At 37.3% G+C, this 24,639-nt stretch overlaps 1 protein-coding gene across 1 annotated transcript in view; it reads right to left on the minus strand.

The window, feature by feature from the left end:
• Nucleotides 1-20,322: 20,322 nt before the first annotated feature.
• TTC29 (tetratricopeptide repeat domain 29) overlaps nt 20,323-24,639 on the minus strand; it is a 71,812-nt gene continuing 67,495 nt past the window's right edge. Inside the window, exons 9-10 of the mRNA XM_005525633.2 lie at nt 23,626-23,749; nt 20,323-20,640 (exon numbers count right to left, since the gene is read on the minus strand). Coding sequence (XP_005525690.2) covers nt 20,338-20,640; nt 23,626-23,749 — 427 coding nt within the window. The 3' untranslated portion in view covers nt 20,323-20,337. The remainder of the gene's footprint in view (nt 20,641-23,625; nt 23,750-24,639) is intronic.

A 24,639-nucleotide genomic window follows, 5' to 3' on the forward strand; every position in this document is an offset into this window, starting at 1 on the left:
TTGGAAAGCTGCTTTACAGAAAATACCAACATCTTAAAGCTGACTTCACAGATGGGCAAACTGAGACACACAGAAATGGAATTTTACCCACCCTTTTTTAGCAAATGAGTCTTTATTGCCAAATAAAATGCAGTTTTTTGTTCACAGAAAATCCTTCCTTTTTCTCATTCCTAGGCCATGACATCCTGTCAAGAGCAATTCACAGGCTTACCTCCAGAATTACAGCATGTTAGGAATGCTGCTGCCTATATTCTGCTATGAATGTCAAATACATATATAAATCACCCTCATCATAATGACAACTCATGAACCAATGAAGAAAGTTCCTACAGTGTTGTAAAGTTTTTCCCAGTGGCCAATCAGAAGCATCCTTCCATTAACTGCAACTTTCCAGTCCACTACTTTTAGTTCAACCTATCATGGACTAAGAGAAAAGATCATTATTTATTTTATGCCCCTCTTCAAATTCTGCAAAGCTCAGACCTGCAATTTTGTTCTTCCCTGAGTCTCTTCTATAGACACAGAAGCTCAAATCTACCATTAAATCAATATCTTCTTTTGGTCATGATTTTTAGCTCCTTTTCATCCTTCCTGCACCTTCTCCAGCTGCTCTGCATACTCCATAAAGCATGAAACCCAGCACTGCTATGATACTAAGCTGAGACCTTATTGGTGTTGAGTGGAGTGGAAGGATTACTTGAGTAGTCATCATTTTTTAATACCCCGGGAAGATGTCTGCAGATTTCACAACAGCTCAGTGCTGTTCATTCAGGTTCAGCTTGTGATTTACTGCTAGTCCTGATTTTTTCCCACCCTCTACAGAACTGGTACTTGCTCCTTTTTTGTAATTCTGCCTTTGATTACTCCTGATTATCTATACTCACACAAACACACACATAAAGCTGAAAACATTACATGTGTTAGTTTGCCAAGATCCTTTAGAATTGCACCATCATGAACAGAATGGTTATTATGTTCCTTCCCTAGTTTGTGCTCTCTTCCAAGGTAAAGCATACTTACTATTCCAGTCTCCAGATAAGGAGTGGAAATAAAACCCATTACAGACTCAGATCCTTGCAGAATAGCAAGGTAAACGGGTTTCCATTTCTAACAACAGACACAGATAGCTTTATTTGTCAGAGTTTTTTTTTAATAATCATTATTCACCCATTTGATAGTAGATTCATGCAGTTCAGGCTTCCTTTCTTGCTCATAAATGTTGCATATAACACTATATCAAAAGCCTCAGACAGAATATATCAGATATATTCTCCTTATTTTAACTTCTTTACCTGGAAGTCCTGTTTCTTGGTAATTATTTTGGCTTGACAAAATTAGCACTAGCAAACCCATTTTGGCTGTTGCAGATTTCACTTTTTTCTTCTAGATATCTATTAAACATCTGGTTGTGGGTTCTGGTATTTTTCCAAGACTGGATCTTAAGTTGATCTAGCTGAAATTCCATGGTGGCTCCTCCTTTTTCCCTTTCTAAAAACAGCATCAGGTTTGTCTTTTTCCACTACTCTTGGAGCCTGACTTGAACTCCATCAGTTTTCACAAATGGCTAATGACCACGAGATTGTTCCAGCCAGTTTTTTAAGGGTTGTAGGATCAAGTTTCTGCAGCCCATCGGATTTGAAGATCTATTTCCTCTAAGTACTCTCTAGCCTACTTTCTCCTGTTGTAGCCTAGGATCTTACTGATCTGTTTCTTTTCTTGTGGCACACATAAACTCTGTTTGCCACATGATCCCAGCTGACCTTTTCAGTGAAGACTAAAGCCAAAAAAGCATTAAAGCACACTGGCCTCCCCTAGGTCATCTATTAAGAATTTCTCCCCTCTGTTATAGGGCAGATTAATACTGTCCTTGACCTTCCACTGGCTACTAACATGCTAGTGGTTTGTTATCATTGATGGCCCTTGTTAACTGTATTGTTGCCACAGCTATTCTTATTTTATATTTTATCAGAACGTGAATCTTTTCTCTTCTGACACATGTTCTACTTTTTCCATCCATTTCTTCAGTTTGTGTAATTAGAAAACTCCAAAAACTGTTATAGTGGTATATAAAAGGAGATGTACTTCTTGAATGCACCAAAACATACAGGTCTGCCTGAAAAATATCCTGATGTTATGAATTTTTCAGTATTAGCAAGAATAGAGGTGCTATATAAACAATGCTTTAACCATTTATTGATCGATGCTTTAACAACATCTGACTCTGCTAAAATCAAAACCAGATGTCTAGAAACTCATTGTTTTATTTAAACTCGATGTTGCACCACTGCCAATATCAGACACTTGAGTTTAGGGATAAAAATTGGTGCTGACAAACAAATTCACTGGAAAGGGAATAATATCAAAATTAAACATATCTCAGCACTGGACTTTTGGCATGCTTCTTAGTGCAGCTACTGAGAGGTGGGTATAACAGAAGCAGTTCCCCCAGGGTCTGGCAGCAGTGAGGGCACCATCTGGGTTCTGCGGTCTCAGAAAGTGCAAGGGGAAGGGGAGGGAAAACTCAGGAAGGGGGATGAGAGGGAAATATTATGGAGGGAGATGACTGCCATGGCAAGTGAGAATAAGAGAGAGGGGGAGAACAAATGTTTTGCTTCCTTTGGGGGCCTAAAAACTCCTGGTATCTCTCTCCTTGAAATGTGAAATTTATTGCTTAAATCCCATAAATTATTTTTTTTTCTTCTCTAACTTGCATCTGAAAGTAAACAACAAGTAAATGAGCACTAATTAACAGTTAGCCTTTTAAATACTATTTAAACCTTATTTAAATCTTTTGACTGAACTATTTCTAAAATAAGGGTCCACATCTGACCCTCACTGCAGTGAAACTATATGGGCAGGGATTACTTACATGAGTAAGAATCACAGATGTATTTCCTAATACACTTACACAAAAAAAAAAAAGGGTCCATTTTTCTACATGCTTAATGGATGCAATTTGAAACAATGAAGAAAAGGCTTCAAAAGTGATCTTATTTCTGTTTATCTCAAGTTGGAAAGAAAACAAATTAATAATTTGCAAAGCAACAAGAATTCAACCTTGAAATGCCTCTGGTCATCAATTGTTGCAAGAAAGGAAAAACAAAATGCAAAAGGAACATAGGGATTACATTTAAAAACCAAGAAAAAAACAGCTTCTATACAGAAGAAATGTTTGCTTTATACTCTGCACAGATGCTGTACAAGCAAAATTCTCAGTATATTAATATAAACTGTCTGAAAAAAATTCGACCTGATTCCATAAGACCAGCAAAAACAAAACAAAGGGAAGCATGACGTTTATGGGTTTTTCCTCTAGCACAACCATGCAAGCTGAGCGGTGAAACTGTGATGGAAATATTAGAGCTGTTGTTCCTGAAAAAACGCAGTGATCATTTCATTCTTCCTGTCTTTTAATGCTCCAGGGTTTTGGAGACGAATAGGAGCAATAAGTTCACTTTGCAGAATTAATGCTGTAATTCTTTATCATAAGAGCAGAGCATTACCTCAATCTGATTTTTCTACAAAATGGTTCAAAGTCTATTTTTAATGATGGCCCTAATTTGTTAACACCTTTTAAATTATTAATCCCCTTTATATTCAAGTAGTTATTGCATGTCATAACAATGTATCTATGCAGGGAAATTTAATAGTATTTTCTGCATGTCAAGAAAAGGCTTGTTCTGCAAAATGCTATTAAAACTGATAATGAGCTAAATATTTGCCATAGCAAACACTGAAATTACTATATCAATCAACTTTGGTTCTCTTATTCAATAAACAAAATTTAACCTATTAACTTTGCCTAATTTTAGGCAGGAAAAAGCTTGTTTTCAGGCATATCTTGCCCTTGACTTCATATCTTTATCATCTGATAACTACATTTTCCTGGCCAATTAAGCCATTGTTTTGAATCAAATGTAGCAATATAAGCCTTTTATTCCGTCTTGAATACAACTATATTACTGGATCCTGAATACAATTTTCTCGCAGCAAATTTAGACTACATTTTAAAGCTCACACATATAACAGGATGATGATAAGCTATGTTCCTGAAGACACCCTTCACATTAAACCAAAAAAAAAAAAAAAAAAAGGATTTATGAGGAAGTCAAAGGGTAAAATAAAACCTTAGATTGCAAATCTCTTAACTTTTCAGCTCTCCCCAGATCTATTTACGTGGCAGGATGCTTGTGTTAATATTTTCAGAAAAAAATAACTCCAAAAATACAAAAACCTGCATGCAAGCATCACCGCTGACAGGCACGCCAAGGAGAGCATCCTCTTTCATGAGCATCTGAAGCATAAATCTGAATGCTGATTGAATATCTAACACCCCATTCAGTGACAAAAAAAAAGAGGCATGTTCCATCTCTGCCGGGCACACACGAGCTGGAATGGTTTATTACATAAGCCGGGAGCCTCGCTTCGGCAGAGTGTGCTGCTGGGTGATGCTGCTGCTCACGCACAAGCGGCTGCACTCACCCGCTCGTCGCTTCTGTCACAGCAAATTGTTGTGTGATCAAGAGGGATCAAAGCGCACCCTCTAGAGGCTAAACACAACCCCCGGCACCCACGCTCCCTGCCCGCAGCCGGGAGCTCTCTCTGCCCCCACCACACCTCCTGCAAACAAAATGACCACGGTCAGTCGTGACAGGGTATTAAAAATACCAACTTTGCATTGGTGTCTCGATGTAAAACGCTAGAAAGGAAGGACTGCTCTTTTGCGAGTGCACCCTGCATAACATTGCTGTCCGGGACTGTAGGGGGGTGGAAATTGATTGCAGAATGAGAATATTTTCGTTTTTTGTTTTTACTCCTGCCTACAGTAAGGATCATGCCTTGCTCAGGTTGGACTCCATCATGAAGCTCATCAACTTCAAGGAAATGTAAAGGAAGCAAAGTGAAGTCAAAAGACAGGATCCCTGAGTTTCATGGAAAAAGGTGGATGTACTAAATACAATAAGCAGAGTCATACAATGGTTGGGGTTGGAAGGGACCTTTAAATGTCTGGATGACAATCCAGAGCAGGGACTTCTCCAACCAGATCAAGCTGCTCAGAGCAGACCTGAATGAATCACCAAAACATGCATCCAACCTGACCTTGGATATTTCCAGGGACGGGGCATCCACCACCTATCTGGGCAACCTGTCCCAGAGTCTCGCCACTTTTATTGAAAAACTGCCTTATTTATATCCACTCTAAATCTAAGCTATTTCCATTTAAAATCATTGCCACTCATCACAGCAGGTCCTGCTAAACAGATTGTCCCCACCTTTCTTAGAGGTTCCCTTCAAGTGCTGAAAGACTGCAGTAACGTCTCCCAGGAGCCTTCTCTTTTCCAGGCTGAACAAACCCAGTTCTCCAGTCCTTCTCCAGGAGAAGTGCTCCAGCCCTCTGGTTGTGTTTGTGACCCTCCCTCCTCTGGACTCCCTCCAACAGGTTCCTATCTTCCCTGTGCTGAGGACCCCAGAGCTGAAAGCAATAATCAGTGGCTCTTACTGAAAGACAATTTCTTAGTATAGAATATTTCCAATTAAATGATGGAGAGCCACTGCTGAATGGAAATTAACTGTTCCATAAGTGTCATTTAAGTAAGATAAAGCTACTTGTAAAGGCTCATGCTCCTGGACCTTTTTCTTCAGCTTACAATGAAATTACTGCTTCTTTTCTCATATTTCACATCCTACTAAATAAAGCACCTGTGTGAAAGAATATCAATTTCATTTAATTAGGGGCAAGAACAGTATTAAGCTATTTTTCCTATGTAAATTATTCCAAGAATTGACCTAAAAGCACCAAAATTCCCCTCAGAACAATACTGTCATGTTAAATCTCTTACACTTTGCTCTCCAACACAGAACTCTGTTCATTAAAAAACAATTTTCTATTGGAGATCTTAATTTTCATAATGATTAACAAAAATTGTGATTTTTCAAAAGGATATCATGGATTGGTTGTAAGTACATGTTAAATTGTTTAATGATTTCCTCTGGTCATCAAGATAGACCAAGTTTTTAGGTAAAAGTTTGCAGTTCCTCATGTATATAAATGCATGGATGTAAACAAGGCTGAGCTTGTGTCAGGAATTTGTGTGTAAATGCAGTTAAACAATAACAGCAATTATCCTCCTAGTGAGCATAATAAAGCCATGAAATTCTGAATTCCCTTAAGGTTAAACTGAAAAAGAATCTCCCATTTACAGAGATTGCTGTTGAAGGTTCAGAAACATTCTCAGTTTCCTTGTAGTGACATGCAATACATAAAAAATTACCATTAGTGGATGTAGTTTCAGTTAAAACTGATTTAAGGAACGCGCTTTGTAGTATCAAGTGTTTCTGCTTACAGTGCTTCTCATATGACAGGAAAACGAGGATAAAGAGTGACTTTGCAACAGGGAAGTGTTGCTCACTTCTGTCTCACACTGTGCCAATACAGATAAGAATACACTGGAGTTACACCATGCAGAGATGTGGCACATTATACGTATTTCATGCAGTCAGGAGGTACAGGGTACAGCATTCCACCAAAATCAGCCAGTGGAGATGACTTTGGAATAAGGAAAGATCTATGAAGAGCTAGAATTAATAAAATAAATAAATTTAAAAAAATTGAATTTATTGGGGAGTGTCTGTGAATAACCCCTTTTAAAATACAAACTATTATTTAAAATATTAAATAAAATACAAAGTTTCATCTAACTCCTGCAGTAACCAAACTTATCACCTGCAGACACATCAGAATCACAATTAAAACAATGCTGATGGAGGAAAACTTTTTCATCTGTTTCCAGAAAAACAAGGTAAGAGGTGCTGCAAGAGCACAATCTTTCAGTCTTCTAAGTAATGATTACTTCAAAAGCTCTTAAGCCCTTGCTTTATCCATGGAATCTGAGATTTTCAGGAACATAGGAAACCTCAGTCTAGTAAAATAAAATGCAACAGACTCAATATCTAGACCACAAAGTTCTATGTACACAGTATTCACAAGGTCAGGGGGAAAAGAAAAGTTTTCCCCTTAACTGAGACAGTTTACGTCAGACACGAGCAGGTCCCACACACGCATCCTTGGAGACAAATACTCGAAAATGTTTACAGATAGAGAGGCACTGGAGACTAAATGGTTATGAAAACTTGAGCAAGAAGCTCAAGTTTATGGAAATCAATAATGGAGAACATATCTCATTTTAAGTCTGACAATTTTCTTCTTTTTTTCCATTAAGAACACACGTCCCCAAACACAATATAACAGCCAAACCAGTGTGTGCCTCTGCAGTGCACGGTGTACATGTAAGTAGGGGAGAGAAACATCCTTTTTCTCCAGAGAAGCTCCATTAATCAATCTGGAGATTTCAGAGCACAGTGAGACAACTGAAATTGGTAGAAGAAAATCAAACACACCTCTATTTCACATGGAGTAAAAAAATGTATGGAGGATCAGCTCACTGCCTGGCCATAACTATTTCCACAGGATACATTTTCTGTTCAGCTATGATGAAGCCATTTTTCTGAAGCAGAGTCTCCTTGAGCAGAATGTTTGCTGGATGCAGTTTGAGTGGGTTTTATTGATCATTTGATCTAGTTGAAGATTGATGCTTTTTGTACTCTCCTCCCTCAGTTATAACTTCTGCAAAAGACAAATACAGCCTCAGATTTTCCTTTCCATGAATGAGTCATAAGCAAACAAGAGCCTTGCCAGCTTCTAACTTAGGCTGAAGTGTCTCTGTTGGAAACTTTTACTAATGAAGGCAGCTATTGTTAGATCTTAGTTAGGATAGAAAAAGGAGCAACATTTAGAAATTAGTTTGAGTTGAGGAATTGGAGCAAGGGAGCTATGGCAGATAGTTTTAAAATAGATTCCAAGATGAGAAAAAAAAGAAAGCCAAACTCTTAATTAAAAGTTGCTATGGAATGGGAAAAAAAAAAGAATTAATGAAAAGGGAATAAAAGCATTTGACAAGGGCTCAAAAGGTGAGCTATATGGCTTGTAAATATTTTGGTTTTTCATTGCAGAAGACTGGCAAACAGTAGTTGGTGTAGTTTTTTGAGAATCCAAAGTTATGAAGGCACACAGTAGTACTATAATTATATTTTTTGAGGATATGGACTGAAATAGTGAACGCTGAAACTAGAGAAAAATTAGTCTGGGTTCTTGAAGTATCAAAACATCCAGTCTAGAATGGATAAAGGGTTTGTTCCATTCTCCTATTTGTGCTCATAGGAAAAAAAAAACCAACTCAATCAGAAATAAAGATCTAAAATATTTTATTTAAGATCAGTTGAATCTCTAGGAAGAGTTGAAGTATGAGTGGATTAACTCAGTAAAATGAATGGAGAAATCCATCTGCTTTCCTGCTTCAGAAACTTATGTAAGGAGAAGAGTCCTGAATTATGTACGAGACTTTGAACAACAAAGCTTCACAGCACTTAGGGAGACCATTTAAGAATACACAGCAACCCTTGCCCCTGCACTGGTTTATTTCTTGGGCAAGAAGCCCAGGTTCTTCCTGCCCTTTTGGAGTGGATACCAACCTACTGTGCTCAGCTGAGTGATATGGACTAGTCCTACTGGGCACTATAACTGGAAAATAAACAAAAAGGGAAACAGAACCCTTGCATCCGCTCTCTACCTCCTTCCACCAGTTGTGTTCGTAAGGAGGAACTACATTCCATCATATATAATTTATGCTTAGACTAAGTAATCCTTATAACCATTCTCTTCACTAGAAAATTTTCTTCTAAACACCAGTATGTGCCAGATAATTCCTGTCTGAGTTTACTGCAAATGTGGAAGAGATGAATTTGAAGAATAGACACAGTGTTACAATTACAGACAACTTTAGACAAATGAAAAATTTTCTGGTTTATTTTTTCTTTCTACATAATTTTATCTTTTAGAACAGATTCCTTGTGGATGCTGTGGAAAATCAATTGCCAGATTTTTCTAAGAACAGACAAGAAAAACTTTTCTTGAAAATTACAAAAATTCTTTGTATTGTTGCTCCTGTATAGGGGCTGGAGAAGATGACTTCCTATAGTCCTTTCCACTACTATTTTTCTATGATCCTATGCTTATTGTCCTGGCTCATTAAATGCCACAGTTCTGGAAAAGACTGGAGATGATTCTGCCAAGGTGATATGGGCATCTTCAAATTAACCCCACAGGCTTTGGCACTGAGAAACACAAAGACTGCCAACTGCTCTCTGCTTTTTCCCTAGCCTGCCTCTGATCCTTCTAACTGGCATCAAGTCAAAGTAAGACTGAACCTGTACACTTCTGTGTTGAAAAGAATCAAAGTCCCAGAGTTTACAGAGACAAATGATAAAACAAGATTATTTTATATAGCAGATTATATCTATGTGGAAACCAAATGTAGGTTTGATTGTCTTATCCAAGTATCTCTAAGTAAAAAAACCTCTGTCTCCATGTCTTATTATAATCAACTCCTAAGTCTGAGGCACTCGCATCTTCACAAGCAGTGAAGATACCAAAGCTCTCCATCAGAAGACAATTATTTCCCCTTCACAGACCTTATTAAGGACAAATCTCTTTCTAACAGTGCCATTAAACATGTATCAAAAGAAGCCTGGGGAGCATACCCAAAGAAGGTGACTGAGAGGCGCTTTACAATACTGGGAAGCTAATTAGATGAGTTAACATTGATGATAATTTAACAAATGAGCTTAAAATATTACAATACAACTGGAAAGATGCAATGAAGTAGCAGTTTTTTGTTATTTGGCTTACAATTTCAAAAGATGTAAAACACTTGTTGTGTCAGCCAGCCTTACTGACTCCACTCAGCTTTCACTGTTTTACTCAGATATAGACAGGCTGTTAAATGGTGAGAGCCACAAGCAGTAGGTTAAGTTATTCCACATACGTAAAGTCTGACTCGAGGGTTCAAGGCTCAGCCTGGCAAGATAACAGCATGTTCTACAATTATGCAGATAAGAAGTACTTGAGCAAACAGCATCTGAAGAAATGCCATGCTGAAAATGCCACAGTATCAGTATGACAATGAATAGCATCAATAGTGATGGCTGCCTCTTTCTGCAAATATCAGATGTCACAGCATGCAATTCATCTGCATCCAAAAGACGTTTTCAAACTTGCACTGTAAGGAATCTTAGTTCCTGAATTGATACTCAATTCTCTCTGAAACTGAAAGGGCTTGAGAGATGTCATGTCTTGTACTGGAACCTCCTTCCAGTACTTCCAAAAGACTGACAGTGGTGTCTTCAGTCCAACCAAGGAGGAGCATAACAGTGTCCTGCTGTTTTGATTCTGCAGTAACAAAATTTATATGAAGAAAGGATTTTACTGCAGTTTGCACAGTATTACTTTATACTGCATACTGTGCAGGGTATTATCAATTCCAGATGGCTCAGGGAACAAGGGATTTAATTTGAAAGAGAAATGTTGCAAGAATCTAAACACAGAACTTAAATATAAGGTTCTAATGATTGAAATGTAAGGCCTAGATCTATTGCACAAGGTGCTATTGTGGACCAAATTGCAAACTCTAACGTGATGCCGAGAAATCATAGAAAGATCTAAATGAAATTAGAAATAGCCTGAGTAAATGTAGCCTACAAAACTAAAAATAAATAAAAATCAAGCAGCTGTAAATACAAGAAGTGTTGTTGTATGCACACAATGATGCGTGTATTTATATATTTTGTAGGTTTAACTGAAGAACAGAATTCAAAATGCCCCTAAAAATCTATACATCTGGGCGCAAACCCTCTAGATTTCTTTTTCAAATGAGGAACAAAAACCCACTCTGAAAATAAACTCTTGTCACTTCAATATAAGGCTAAAATGGATCCATTGCCGACTTCATCCATTTGCCAATTGTTGACAGCTGTCAATACAGGGATTTGATTTCTTTATCCCAGCAACAAACATTACATTTGTATCTTCAGAGAAAGATCTTGACTGTGAGCTGCAGTTTCACTGCCCCAACTCAATTACTGCATTCTTGAACTGCAATGTATTCATTTGTGGGCAGTGGGGCAGCCAGTGGGAGGGTATTGATTGGAGTATAATGTCATGTGTAGCAGCGAGAGTAAGATGAAAAGTGTTTTCTGCTTAATGGGTTGGTATTAAGTAGGTGGGAATGGCTTCTAATTAGCCAACAATTGCTGTGTTTCTCAGTTTCCCTCCCTTCCCTCCTCCTGTCGGTCACCAGCTGCCAATCTCTCTCTCCTTTTCCTTTTTTGTGTGGAGTTCATTGCTCACTGCAGTGAAAGCCTTTGTTTAAAAAAGAGGGCTCCCAGGGTCTCATCTGCCAGGGTACAGCTTGCTGCCTGCGATGAGTAGCAACTGTCAGTTTATTTTATCTCAACCTTTTCATCATTCTGCTGAAACTGGTCGAGGGAAACCACCTGAGAGACCTGAGGATTCAGTACCTACAAGTCATTAGCCAGGACTGCTCAGTCTCTCCCCACACAGCAAGTCAACTGAACACTGCTTAAAATATAGTCCACTTTAACCCCATATTTTCCTACAACGTATTAGGACTCCTCCTGCATCTTCCACATTTTACTTGCATGATCATTCCTTAAATATACCACCATTAGGGAGTAACATTTTTCAGTGTTTCCCAGCAAAAATATTCTTTAGAAATACAAAATATAACATACTAAAATACAGTTATTAGAATAGCCTCAGTCAGAGCTTCGTTCTTATTTAGGTTATGTTCTCCAGCACGAATATCATACCTAGCAGCTCCCCCAATTACTTGAACCTCTGCTTGTCTTGAAGTTTTTGATAATGTATTTTAAAGGGGCAAAATCTACTTATAGTTACAGTTGTGCCACCATCCTCAAAAGAGTAAGCTTTTATGGCCATAAAAAGGGCAGTATTTGGTCCGCAATTTTTAACATATATGCAACATTCTCCTCTGCCATATGGTTTCTCTCTCTGTAGGTATACACATGTATGTTCATGTACTCCATATGCACACCCATCTTCCAAATGGCTAATGGATTGCATTAAAATCATTAAAAACTTACCAAAGTATGTGAGAGAAAGAAATGTTTTATTTTGAACTAAAACAAAATTAAATGTAACTAAATCAAATTCTGTGTCATTAGCCTGAGCTATCTGTTTCTGGTAACCACAGTTAACCTGTTACAGTCATCAGTGACACTTTTAATACAGCAACTGAAGTATTATTTTTCCTTGTTTGAACAATGAGGCTTTTCAAGATCTATAAGAGATGGCAAGAACAGAAATCCAGTTATCCTTCAATATATCAGTTGATTTCTTAATGTTTGAAATTGTCAATGTTTCATCTCAATTCTCTTCTTGCTGCAGCATAAGTGCACATACTTTTATGAATATCAACAAAATAAAATTTAATTTGATTCAATACTATTCTCAGAACTGAGAACAAGCTTACTCCTGGAGAATTACACATTTCAAGGCACTGTTTGGCAGATTGAAAGGTTCTGGAGTCAAAGAACTTGGCTCTATAACATCCTGAAGTGACGTTTTCCAGCAGGAGCCTGAAGTGTGAGGTAAACAGAGGACTACAAGTGCTGCACCCAGGATAAGAACTCAGTGGATACTGTGCAGCATATGTTCCTCTCCCCTCCTGGTTTCTAGAAACTGGATTTCCTTGACACCTCGGGTATGGTCTGAAGTTCCTATTTGTCAAATTCCTTGCGTGCACAACATGAGCTGAGCAAGATTACCCTAGAGCACAAGCATCCTCCATTTTTCAGCTTCAGTTTTCTATCAGCAGCAGGTGAAATGCACAGTGCTAACAGATGCCCAGTTGGGATGCACACACACAGTCAGACAGCTCTGTTCACTTCTCTGTTCACGTGACCTATAAATACCAGACAGTGAAATCCACCTTCACAAGAAGGACAGGGCTTGAGTATCAGCTTTCATAGACACTGGCATTAGCAGATGAATAAACATAAGGTTTACTTATGAGGGGTGGGTGTTGGGCACTTGCAGTTCCCATTTCAAAAACTGCTGTGGAAGATTAATTCCCCACAGGAGCTGACACCAGCTACATTATATTTGACTAATATCCATAGCAGCTCAATATCTCCAAAATTAAAAAATATGCCAGAATTTTAAGAAAAAGGAACTAGATTAAACCACTGTAGCAAACATGGAAAAAATATGAAAAAAACTTTGAATATGAACAATTTCAAATCACCCTCTCCATATCAATTACTGTATCAGATATTTATTAATGTCAGTATAGGTACCTGTATGACACACCATGAAAAATACTGAATAATTATTTGGGTCTATGGCAAGACCTGTATGAGGCTTTCCATGGGAATGTTCGGCATTATAGATAATATTGAATGCTTAACTGAGTGAGTAGGAACAAGCAGATGAGCCTGGAGGCATGGTCGTCTATTCAAGTATGCATTTGGATCTTCAAGCTAATTAATCACCCAGTTGTGTACTTAAACTTAGTCAATCCATTCCCACAGGTGATTAAGACCTATTTAAAGGCCATTTTGATACTTCACCATTTTCTATTAACCAACTTGTCAAGATACTCAATAGGAAGTGTAATTCTTTCCACTTCATTCTCTGATCCCAATGTAATAAAAACACAGAGCATGAAGAACAGTGTGAAAACAGTAGGAAACACTGAAAATAAACTCTCTAAACCTTCCTGTTGATTCCACTACAAGCACAAAAGATATACCTAAGAAGATGTAAGTTGCGATGGCAGCTTCTGGGTATAGAGAGAACTGACTGACATTCCTTAAACATTGGCATAAACATGCATAAAACTGGAATTCAGAGTGAAGGTGTAGGGAAAAAAAAGGAGAAGGAATAATTTGCAGTATAAAAGTGAAGAACAGGCAAGAAAACTCAAGAGAACAGACAAGGAATGAAGAGAAACAAAAAAATAATAAGTGTTTCAAAAACAGTTCAAAAAATCACAAAATATCTCTGGTGATTACAGAAAAGAATAAAGAGACGTGGATTTTTGGGCAAAGAAATATGGTTTCATAAACACATAAAATTGTGGAAGTACAACATATTTCAAAACACATTGGCTTATTCTAAATGTACATCATTTAAATCTTGACTATCTTCAGACCACAGAGTCTTAATACAAACAGCAATTTGTTACTTATAAGAGGAACATAAAAGAATGTATCTAGGCAGGGAAAAGGATCTCGGAAAAAAATCTTCCAGGGATGCAGAAAAGAAAGCTGGCTTGGGAAACCCAGGAGAAGGAAGGTGTTTGATACACTCCTGAGATGACCTAAGGGTTATGTTACAGAACATACGCACTGAACAGAGTTTCTTTGCCTTGGCTTTGATTTTCTGTGTCCAAAGATTGCTGGGGAGCTTTGGGTAAGGAAGGGTTTGGAGCAGAGAGCTGTTTTTATGTTGGCCTGAGGTCTAACCTGGTTGGCATGTCTGCAGACAGCACCAATAATAATTCTTTATAATAATTCTAAATAATTCTTTACGAAGTCTAACTGACAACAACCATCTCAATATTAAATAAACCCACAAAAGTCTGATCTCTGGCTCTTTATGAGGATCCATTCTCCTTCCTGAGCATCAACCCACTAGATAGACCTCTGCTTGTGTATCCAGCAAAGGAAAGGATGGGCACATGGAGTGGCCCTAGGGGCCAATTCAAGAGATCCTACTTTGGCCCTGCTGCCATCAGGGCACTGCCAGAATACAACTGCCAGCTGTTCCATTTTGTGATTCTTCATCGATGCTTCAGTCAAACCTAAAACTTCTAGGTGCCTAAAATCAAAGATTTCTCCAGAAATGGCCTCACATGGCTGGGCAAAAGATTAAATTTCTTTTTTGCACCATTCCATAAAATCAAGCAGGACTGAACTTCTGCCCCGAGAATTTTTGCTTTTTTAACTGGAAAGGAACTTCACTTATGTAGAAGAACCGACAATGCAGTGCACAAAACTATGCTAGTTCAGTGCATAAAGCTACACTAAAGGGTCTGACAATATACTGCAGTTTGAACATCACTTCCAACTTTTTTTTCCACGAGAAAGAACAATTCACCTTATTTAGGAAACCATTTTCTGCTGATCTAGGGAGCTTGTCTGAGAAAACACAGCTGGATGCCAACAACATTTAGCACAGGATATGTCTAAAGGAAATGTGTGGCAAGATTTAGATGCCACACATTGGTTCCATATGAAACATCAGATGGCAAAAAGCCTAGATAAGATCCAAATTCCCCTCCGGGTAAAATGTTTTTATATAATTATTGATGACAAGAGCACTCACAATCACAGTCAGGGTGATAGTGATTTTTTTGAACCTATAACACTAATTAGTAATAAAAAAAGTGCCAGCTCTCAGCAAGGACTATAGAGAAACTTCTAACACATTAATCCATCGTTAAACATGAAAATGTTCCATGAACCTTCCTCTTAAATAGGGTACAGAAAATCCACACACCTGACCTAGATCTGATCCTGTCTAGCAATTCCCAATTACTTATGTTGGTATTTAACATAAATCACAGTAAAACCCCCTGGATATTGCATTTGTACAAAGCATGAGAACACTGAATATCAGCACTCTTCTCTTTTCAGACAAACTTCAGCCATCAACAGAAAATAGAACAAGCTACTGCACTCCTGGCAAAACTGACACAGATATTTATACTGTGTTCTTAAGCTCTCCAGCGAGAATCTGGTGCATCAGCCACTGACCATAATCTGCTGAAAAACCTCCCTGTCACCCTCAGTTCTTCTCTTCACACTTGATTCTTTCTGTAGTCCAAGCACCAATCACTCTCACTTGCTAAAAACATCAGTGTATCTCTAACCACACTTAACACATATTTAAAAAACAAATCCCAACTAATAATAAATAATATAACATATAAGAACCACAAAAACTGATTTTCAGAAACACACTCATTCCGTTCCATGAACATCTATACACAAGCATGGTCTATTTCAACACTTACCTAAGACTTAGTTAAGAATATTTTAAGAGTGTATCTAGCATTAATGTAAAAAATGACTGATATTTTTAAAAGCTAAAGGTGAGAAGATAAAATTTAGAAAGTGATGAGTGCTAGGTGATGCGAATAAAGAAGAGGCAGCACAAGTTTACCAAATTTTAAAGGAAAAAAGAGAATAATCTCTCAACTTTTTGTTTTCCTAATAATTTTCCTAAATGTATATATTTCAAAATTTTTAGCCACTGTATTTTTTCCAGAAGGGAGAAAATGATTGTGTTTGAGAAATGCCATCCTGTGAATTGTAGGGGAGTGAATAATTTGAACTACTTTCAAAACAGGCTTACTAAGAAGTGAGCCTTTGTGCCTCTTGCACAGGGACAGCCTTGGAGTCTGTACTTGGTCACACACGTCCTTTATATAATTTAAAGTCCTAGTTCTTATTTACCAGTTTGAACAATAATGTCTATAATTATATACATGCTATATATAATGAACAATAATGTGTATAATTCCATTACTTAATGTTCAGCTGCATTTTCTGAGAAACCCCAAACTGTGTCTCTAAAATCCTTTCAGTTTCTCCCTGTCTCCAGACTAGCACACAGTGCACAGACTGCTGAGAGGGAGGAGGTAACATTACAAGTTTTCCTGGACTTAGTGTACTTTAGACAAACGAGACTGAAAAAAAAAGAAGTTTATCACATTATGAAGCAGCCTGTTCTGCTGTTGCACATGATTACCAAAATGGCCCAGAAATTACACAGCTCTGGTAAGTCACAGCAGAGAAATGTTAATTGAATTTGTTTAGCATAATCCTTGATCTCATATCTCACTTCTGACTCTCCCATCCTTTATGGATAATCCTTTTATTAATGAAAGACAAACACACATGTTCAATCTAAAATGCACCTGGTCACATTGCTGTTTTCCAAAACACTAGAAATTTTGTGCTAGCCACAACTTTTACAGAAAAATGACTTTAAAACATCTTAAAGAGCTTTCAAAATGTCAGTCAGTAGGATGAAAATGTAATTTTTTACACAACACAAAAAGACACAGTCACACTATGGAATGTACCATTCCTTACATCCATGAGAGGAGGCTGGAGAAAGAATATTGAGGGACTACATATTTGGGAGTAAGAACAAAAGCTCATGGGATTGTATTTTCCAAGCTATAGGTTTAGCTGGTGCATGCACTTTAAATTATATTGAAGGCTGCTCAGGTGTGGAATACTAGAAATAGTCCTGATCATGCTGAAGTTGGTGGTATCAGATAATTCTGTTGATCATAATACTTCAGAATAGATGACAATATGCAGTATTTAAAGCTATCATAAAAAAACTCCAACAAAATAAACACAGGAAATCTATGGTAAAATGTGTCAATTTTGTCAAGTTCTCCAAAGTCAAGGAATATAAATGTAATGTCAAAAGCACATACTATTGCCCAAGAAAACAACTGAAGACTTTGTAGGATGAGGACAATGCATTTTAAGTCTACTCTTAAAAGTGTTCAGATGATTTCAAGCATTCAAGGGCTCTTGCTAAGGCACAGCCCTGCCAGATGCAAAAACCTGGACTGAGAGTTATCAGACTCACAGAAAACAATTTCTAGTCAGCATTTCATGTAATCAACATGCAAAATCTGATTCAAAAATTCCCTGCCTTCAGCACCTTTAATTATTCTTCTTTCCTCTAGAAGGCAGCAAATCAGGTGATTATTTATTGAAAGATCTGTGAAATGTTTTCTCATCAGACAATGTTAGGCTGTAGGCTCCTTTCTAGGATTTCATGTGGACTCACAATTCTTTTTGCCTACTGATTCTGCTGATAATCTTTTCTATCCATTTTACTAAACATAAAAAGAACAATAAAACTGTATTTGTTGTTGCAGTGGCATCTCACAATGATATAAATAACTCTTTTGTAAGTGAAGTTAGGTGACTGAGTCAAAGGCAGCAGAATGAAACACATCCTCCTTTGCATTTTTAAACATTGTTTTCTGACAATCCCATCCCTTTTGTCCATGACAACTCCGGTCAAAACATCCATTTTATTAATAAATGTTGAGATAAATTGAGTAATTAATGGTTCTTCCTGCCTGGTTATTGAAATGATTGATTTAGAAAATAAGTCTTGGTTCAAAGACATAAGGTAATATGGCAGTACTTGAATTTAAATGTAATTGTTCCCCCACTAGATTAAGTATTTCTTTTGTCTGAGAATACAGAAACTACTCTTATTTTCTTGACACAGAAAAAATTTTCAGTCAGAAGAGTTAGAAATAGAAACTTACTGTCTTTCTTCTCCCTTTCATTAAATTTCCCTGCAGACTAAGAACTACCATGGTATCTTGTCTTTCTCTGTTCCATCCTCAAAAAGACTGAGAAAAATCTAGTAGATTATCAACACTGAGCTGTTTGAAAGAGCTAGAAATACTGCTCTATTATCACAGCAGGAATTTCCTAAGTGATGAGTTCATCATAGGATGCACAGACATTCTCCTGGAAGGTAGAATAAAGGCTGTACCTGGAACTCAAAGCCAGCAAATCCTCATCTTGACTTGGTGCCAGGTCATGTTTTGCCAGACAAAGATATTAAAAATGTAATGCCAGTACTAACGAGAGATTTGGCACACAAAACATGAGGAATGCTACAGATTGTGCTGACAGTGTGACACTATGTTTTCCGGGATGTAATCTGGGTATCATGAGAGTAAGCTTGGAGCACTAATGAGAAGAATGATATTGAACTGGAAGAGCTGCTAAATATGCAGTAGCCACAGGGTTCCTGGAGTGAACTGGAACCGAAATGAAAACTGCAATAGTGAAAGTAACAGAGGGTAAACTAGGCAGAAATACAGAAGGAAGAGACTCTCAGCAGGCAAAACTTGTTCGTGGTTCCACACTTGCCAGGACATAAAGGGTTTTTCTAATCATACTCTGTTTATCCCTGAAGTACTGTTAAAGAGGAGCAGGATTTTTGAGCTTAAAGGGGCACATATCATTTCAGGATATAAATGAGTTTCACAACTGACTGGAAAAAGCCATGTTTAAAACTTGAACAGAAAACCTGTTTATTATCTGCAATTTGTATATTGGATATACAAAGTTCATTCTATGTCTTTGAGATTCCTGTGGTTTTTTTGCTGTTGCCCTTGTTGATTTTTGTTTGCCTCCTATTTGTATCAGCTATAGTTAGTGATCCTTATATGAAATGTATATAATATTCTTTAATGAATTCTTTTTTTGACCATCTCTGTTGGAATTCTCAGCATTTGCACTACAGGTCTAGAGAGGAGCCATGCACCCAAATAACTCTGACAGTCAACAAAATCTGTCAGTGTACTAGACATTCACTTATTGAGACACAAATCACAAATATAGATATGTATAGTCATTGAAGAAGCATTACCATCACTAGAACTTTAAACAGAATGCTAGCTAATTTATCTCTTCAGTCTGAAATGAATGTTCCATAATTCTCAGTAGCTCACAGTGTTGCCTCTGGTATCCTGGCTCCTGTTAAACTGCTAATATCTTCAATTACCACTTTATATGCAAAATTCACCACTGAAGTTATACTTAATTTTTGACTTCTATGAAAGTGTGAGATACAAAGGAAAGCAGCAGCCAGGCAGTTCTTTGTTTTTAGGAGTAGGATAATTGAGGGAATAACAAAGTAACCCTGAAGCTCATATTGTGACTGCCCCAGTTGTCATTTATTTCCACTGTACTCGATTCACACTCTTCACAGGAATGCAGAGCAGGAAGTTTTAAGGTAGAGTGGACTTATACATCCCTCTTCCTCAGTACAATACATTTTACTACTATCAGTACTTGGAGATAATGCATAATTCAGTTTGTCTTGTATTAATATATTGTTCAAGGGAAAAAGAGCAAAGAAAACTTAACCCATGAAGAAAGAGGTCTACTCCACACAAAGCCCTCTTTCTGAGATAACCAAAGAAAGCAGATTTGCTTTTATTTCTTCTCCTTCCCTCTAATGTCAAGTACAAGGATACCAAAAATAAAGCAGTGTGTTTTTCTGGATTCAGAACTATGTCAAGCAGAAATTACTTCTCACTTTTAGTAACAGGAATCCTATTTTTGGATGCACTTGAAAAGTGCACTGTAGAGAGAGATTATTATTATTTTCTTTAAAGATTAAAACAGTTATGTTTTGACTAAAACATGTAACTGTGATGTTCTGGTAAACAGCAGTGAAAAAATGTAAGTAAGAGCAACTACTACTATCCATTTCTCCCTGTTATATTTTATTTTAACTTCTTTAATTCAGCCTCTAAAACAAGCGCACAAAGGAGTAAACCCCAACCTCTGTTCCATAGAAGGATTAAACCTGGGAAATAATTTAATAAAACTCTACAAGAAAAATGACTTAAGTGTTGAGGACAATGCAGCACTAATGTGTTTCATAAGCACTGCCTTACCGGCTGTAAGAGGGTCAGCGCACATGTCACTTCTGTTTTGCTTCCATGCCAGCAGGCACTGCAGGCTGAGCGGATCTGCTGCTGCTGCTATGTGGCTGTTGAACGCCACCATCAGCTGATGAGCCTTGGCGATGCCACAGTAGCTATCTGTTTCAGCCACCAAGGGCAAATTGTTCAAAGATTTTGCTGCCTCAGAGGCCTGACTGAAATGTTCCAGAGCTTTGTTATAGCTCCCCTAGTAAAGAAGAGGGGAAAAAAAGGAAAATAATGTTAAAAACTACTTCTAGTCAACTGTATTTTACCTTGACATTAGAGCCTTGCCCTCTCATGCCTCAGAGATGTGGCAGCCCACAGAATGACCCATGGCAGGGCATTAAGGAAATCACACTCCCTTGCTGTTTTCTTACCTCTAAAATCCAGATAATACTGCTCATATCTTTGAATTTAATAGTTTTTTGGTTATCTCTGTAGTATTTTGAGTGTAAAATCCAAGTATATCGATGCTAAGTATTAATAAAGATTGCAGCCAGACCATTTAGAAATTATTGCTATTGTTTCATTGCATTCAACATTTTTGTGGGAGGAAAGGTCCTAATTTATGGTGGTATTAAATTTTAAAAAAACAAATCCTAAAAATGGAAAAATGAGGGATAATGAAGTGATAGACTCACAGCACAGAAAATAAAAGAAATTAAAACTTACTCATTTATGGGGGAAGAAAGGGGTATACAAAACCCCAGGGATATTCCTAATCACAAAAAGAGAAACAGTAGGAGAAATGTAGTCCAAATGTTGCTGAATAGAAAACTCAAATAATTTATCTCTCTGTTCTACTATTGGAGTGGAATTCTGCTGCCCTGATGGCAGAAACTTCCTGACTGAAAATATTTTCAGAGCTGTCTTATCCTTTCACCTTGATTTAGTAAGACTGAAATTCCCTTCTGCACAGAGCTTGGGAAAAGAGATTCCAACTGGTACCAGTTTCACTTGATACCACTTTTTGGGATGAAAATTCCTATAACTGCTAAAATATGCATATGATTAAAAAAAGGAAAAAAAGAGTAATAGAAATGGCAGTAGTCTTTTAGCCCTGTTTAATACAGCAGAAGAGCAGAACCAGGCCTGTAAGGACACATCAATGAATAAAGAATGATAAACTGTAATATAACAAAAAGCAGAAACACCTACTTACCATACTCATGAGAACTATGGCAGCTTAAGTGATGCAATTAATGAAAGGAATGCAGCAAATCAGACTAAGAAGCTCAGAAAAAGTGAAATCAGAAATGACAGAGTGTATCATGCATATTTCAGAGTGTACATAATAAGTAAGCAACCTGTTTAACAAACTAGGAGAAATGAGACCTAGTAGTCCTGCATAACACAAACCCAGGCATTTTAGGAAACAAGAAACATCTGTGTAAAACAATCATGACTAGAAAGAAAACTGTGTGTACAGCATTAAAAAAAGACAGTGTTGGTGAGGGAATAGTGAGATGAGAGAGCTGGAAAGATACAGCAACAGTATGGACAGACCGAAGTGAATTTGGTCAAAATGATTTGTGCTTGGAGAAAAGGAAGTGTTATATCCCTGGTTTATTAAAGGTCCCCACGGATAGATCTGGATATAAATAGATATATAATTTGATGGACAGTACTACTGCAAATTTTATCACTGGGGAATGTACAGAGTTGAATAAAAAGACCCTAATAATGACTTAACTTAGAGAACACTGGTGATGACAGCTGACACCAGCAGGCAGTTATCCAAAAGAAGAAATGTTAATTCACGCTCAGTTTTGGTAAACACTGCTGACTTTGCAGAAAAAAATTATACAGAAAACGGGGAATTGCAAACTTTAAGATTTTTTTATTTATATTTTAACTAAATATTTTATATATATTAATATTATTAAGTAACTGCACTTGTGCCCTTCTACACTACTGCCCCAGCACAAGGCAGAAAATTCTGAACTGAGAAAGAGAATTTAAAGAATAATCAAATAGAGATTAGTTCTTAAAATACCTGTTCTATTGAATTGATTATTAGCAATGGTGGAAGAAGGGATGAAATACAGAAGCAGTTAAACAGAATTTATTTAATTATTTTTCAGATTTGGAGGAGACTAATTCAGCATAGTGTCATATCACCCTGCTTCCTTCTAAGTTTCAGATCAATTTTACAGTTACTTCATCAAGTTGTCAAAGAACTTAAAACTAAATTTTCAATGAGAAATTCATCATTTATGTTAAGAACACATGTAAACATAAAACTCTCAGGTTAGTTTAGAGATTATAGACTAAAAAAAGTTTCTACTGCTTATGAACTAAAAACAGGACAAACAGAAGAGCAATTTTGGTAGTGGGAGTTCTCTGTAAGAGGAACCCAGGAAAAAAAAAGCGGTATTTAGGGATAGAGTAAGTGAAAAGGGGAAAGAGCTCTGTTCAATATATTACACATAGCACTTACGACAAAAAAATATGCAACAGAAGATATTTTATTATATTATTATTTTATTAATAGTGAAAGCGTTTTCTAAGTTCCATATTATCCAGCGTACAGAACAAATTCTTTTTTTACTTATTGAATCTAAATAATTTTGTGTAGCAATTCATCTCTAAAATAGGTGTTAAAGCAGGAATCTTTCACTTTTGCAGCAATGTCTTTAATCCTTTTGGTTTCAAAACCCAAGTGCTCCTGCAGTGCAAGTGGAGTGACAAGAGAAAGTCCATTGCTAACAGACCTTTGACAGACTACTTGCTGCTAGAACCTATTTCACAAATTTGGCTGAGAGGATGTAGAGAAAAAAATGTAGCTAAGATTATAAACAGCTCATTAGTATGCAGTGCAGTATGCATTCATGTACACTGCAATAAAATTCCATTTGCATTAACCGATGACTCTTTACGGGCATATATGGCCCCAATGGTGATTTGGATGCAGATTTTTCACAGCATGTAAAGTTTGTCCTGATCTGCATTTGGAGTTTTATATTCATCTATTTTAAAACAATACTCTATGTGTTAAATATGATGTGAAACTTTCACCTTTCCCAGAAAATTAAGGCACATTTCATTTAATCACACAGTGACTTCTCCTTGGGTAACTCCTGCAAGATGCAACACCTGGAGCAAATCCTCCTGCGTCATCTCATAAACAAAACCAGATTTTACCAAGAAGTAAATCAAGTTTGAGATCATTACTACAAACAGTACTTACTCTTTCATTGTGAACTTTTCCAAGCAGGACATTTGCATCCACCAGGCTTTGGCTTAGATTAGCGCTCTCAGCATTCTTCATAAATTCTCCCAAGTACTTCACGGCCTCATTTGATTTTCCCTGACTGAAGCAAAGGACAGGGACAAAATGAAATATTTACTCAGATAGCTTCTTCAAATGCTGAAGATCTGCCCCCTTGTTCTGAAGCAACTTTACTTTGTGATGACTCATTCATGACTGCGTTTTATTTCCAAATGGCCTCCAGCACTACCTGTGCTGAACTCAATAAAACTACTTCCAAACAGAATGTCTGAGGGCAAAGCTGGATCCTTTCAGCAAAATAGAACAAAACATTCTTTCAGAATATTGTGCCATATTTTAAGGCCAAGAATGAAAACAGGTGACTGATATAACAGGATTTTTGGACCTTCCATTATTTTTTATTTTTTTTTCCATACTAAGCTGCTGATAATATCTTCAATTCAGCTGGACCTCACATCCTGACAAAATAGGGGAAGGAGGTATGAAGGTGTTTTTTTCAGTAAGGTCTTCTGTCATTCAGAGCTGCTCTAGAAGCTGGTGGTGCAGCAGCAGCTCTATAAAAGTATTGTATCTTAATTCTGGGGTGACAGCCTTTCCCTGTAACACAATACTGCCCTGTGGCTGGGTGGATCAAAGGTGGCCAGGGTCACACAGGCAAACCTATAAACTGTGGATTGCAGGTGCCACCCCCAAATCCCAGTGAGCTCAGAGCAACCTGAGGTCACAGCTGCATCTAACTTGAAAATTGGCTAATGTACCTTGACAATAACATTTGCAGATTTCCTTATTTTTTTTATTTTTTTTTAATAAAGCCAGTCATATTAACAATATAAGACCTCAGCAGTGTGATTGCAAGATATAAGACAGACATCTGAGCTTGCTTGTGAATAAGGCACGGTGCCCTTTTTCCCTTTAAGGTTGGAGTGTTACTCCAGCTGACCTCAATATTAGCCATGAACTTGAGTCACCAAT

Source organism: Pseudopodoces humilis, chromosome 6, assembly GCF_049639895.1.
Source record: "Pseudopodoces humilis isolate 2021_Gansu_Grassland_sample_001 chromosome 6, ASM4963989v1, whole genome shotgun sequence".
NCBI classification, from domain to species: Eukaryota; Metazoa; Chordata; class Aves; order Passeriformes; family Paridae; genus Pseudopodoces; species Pseudopodoces humilis.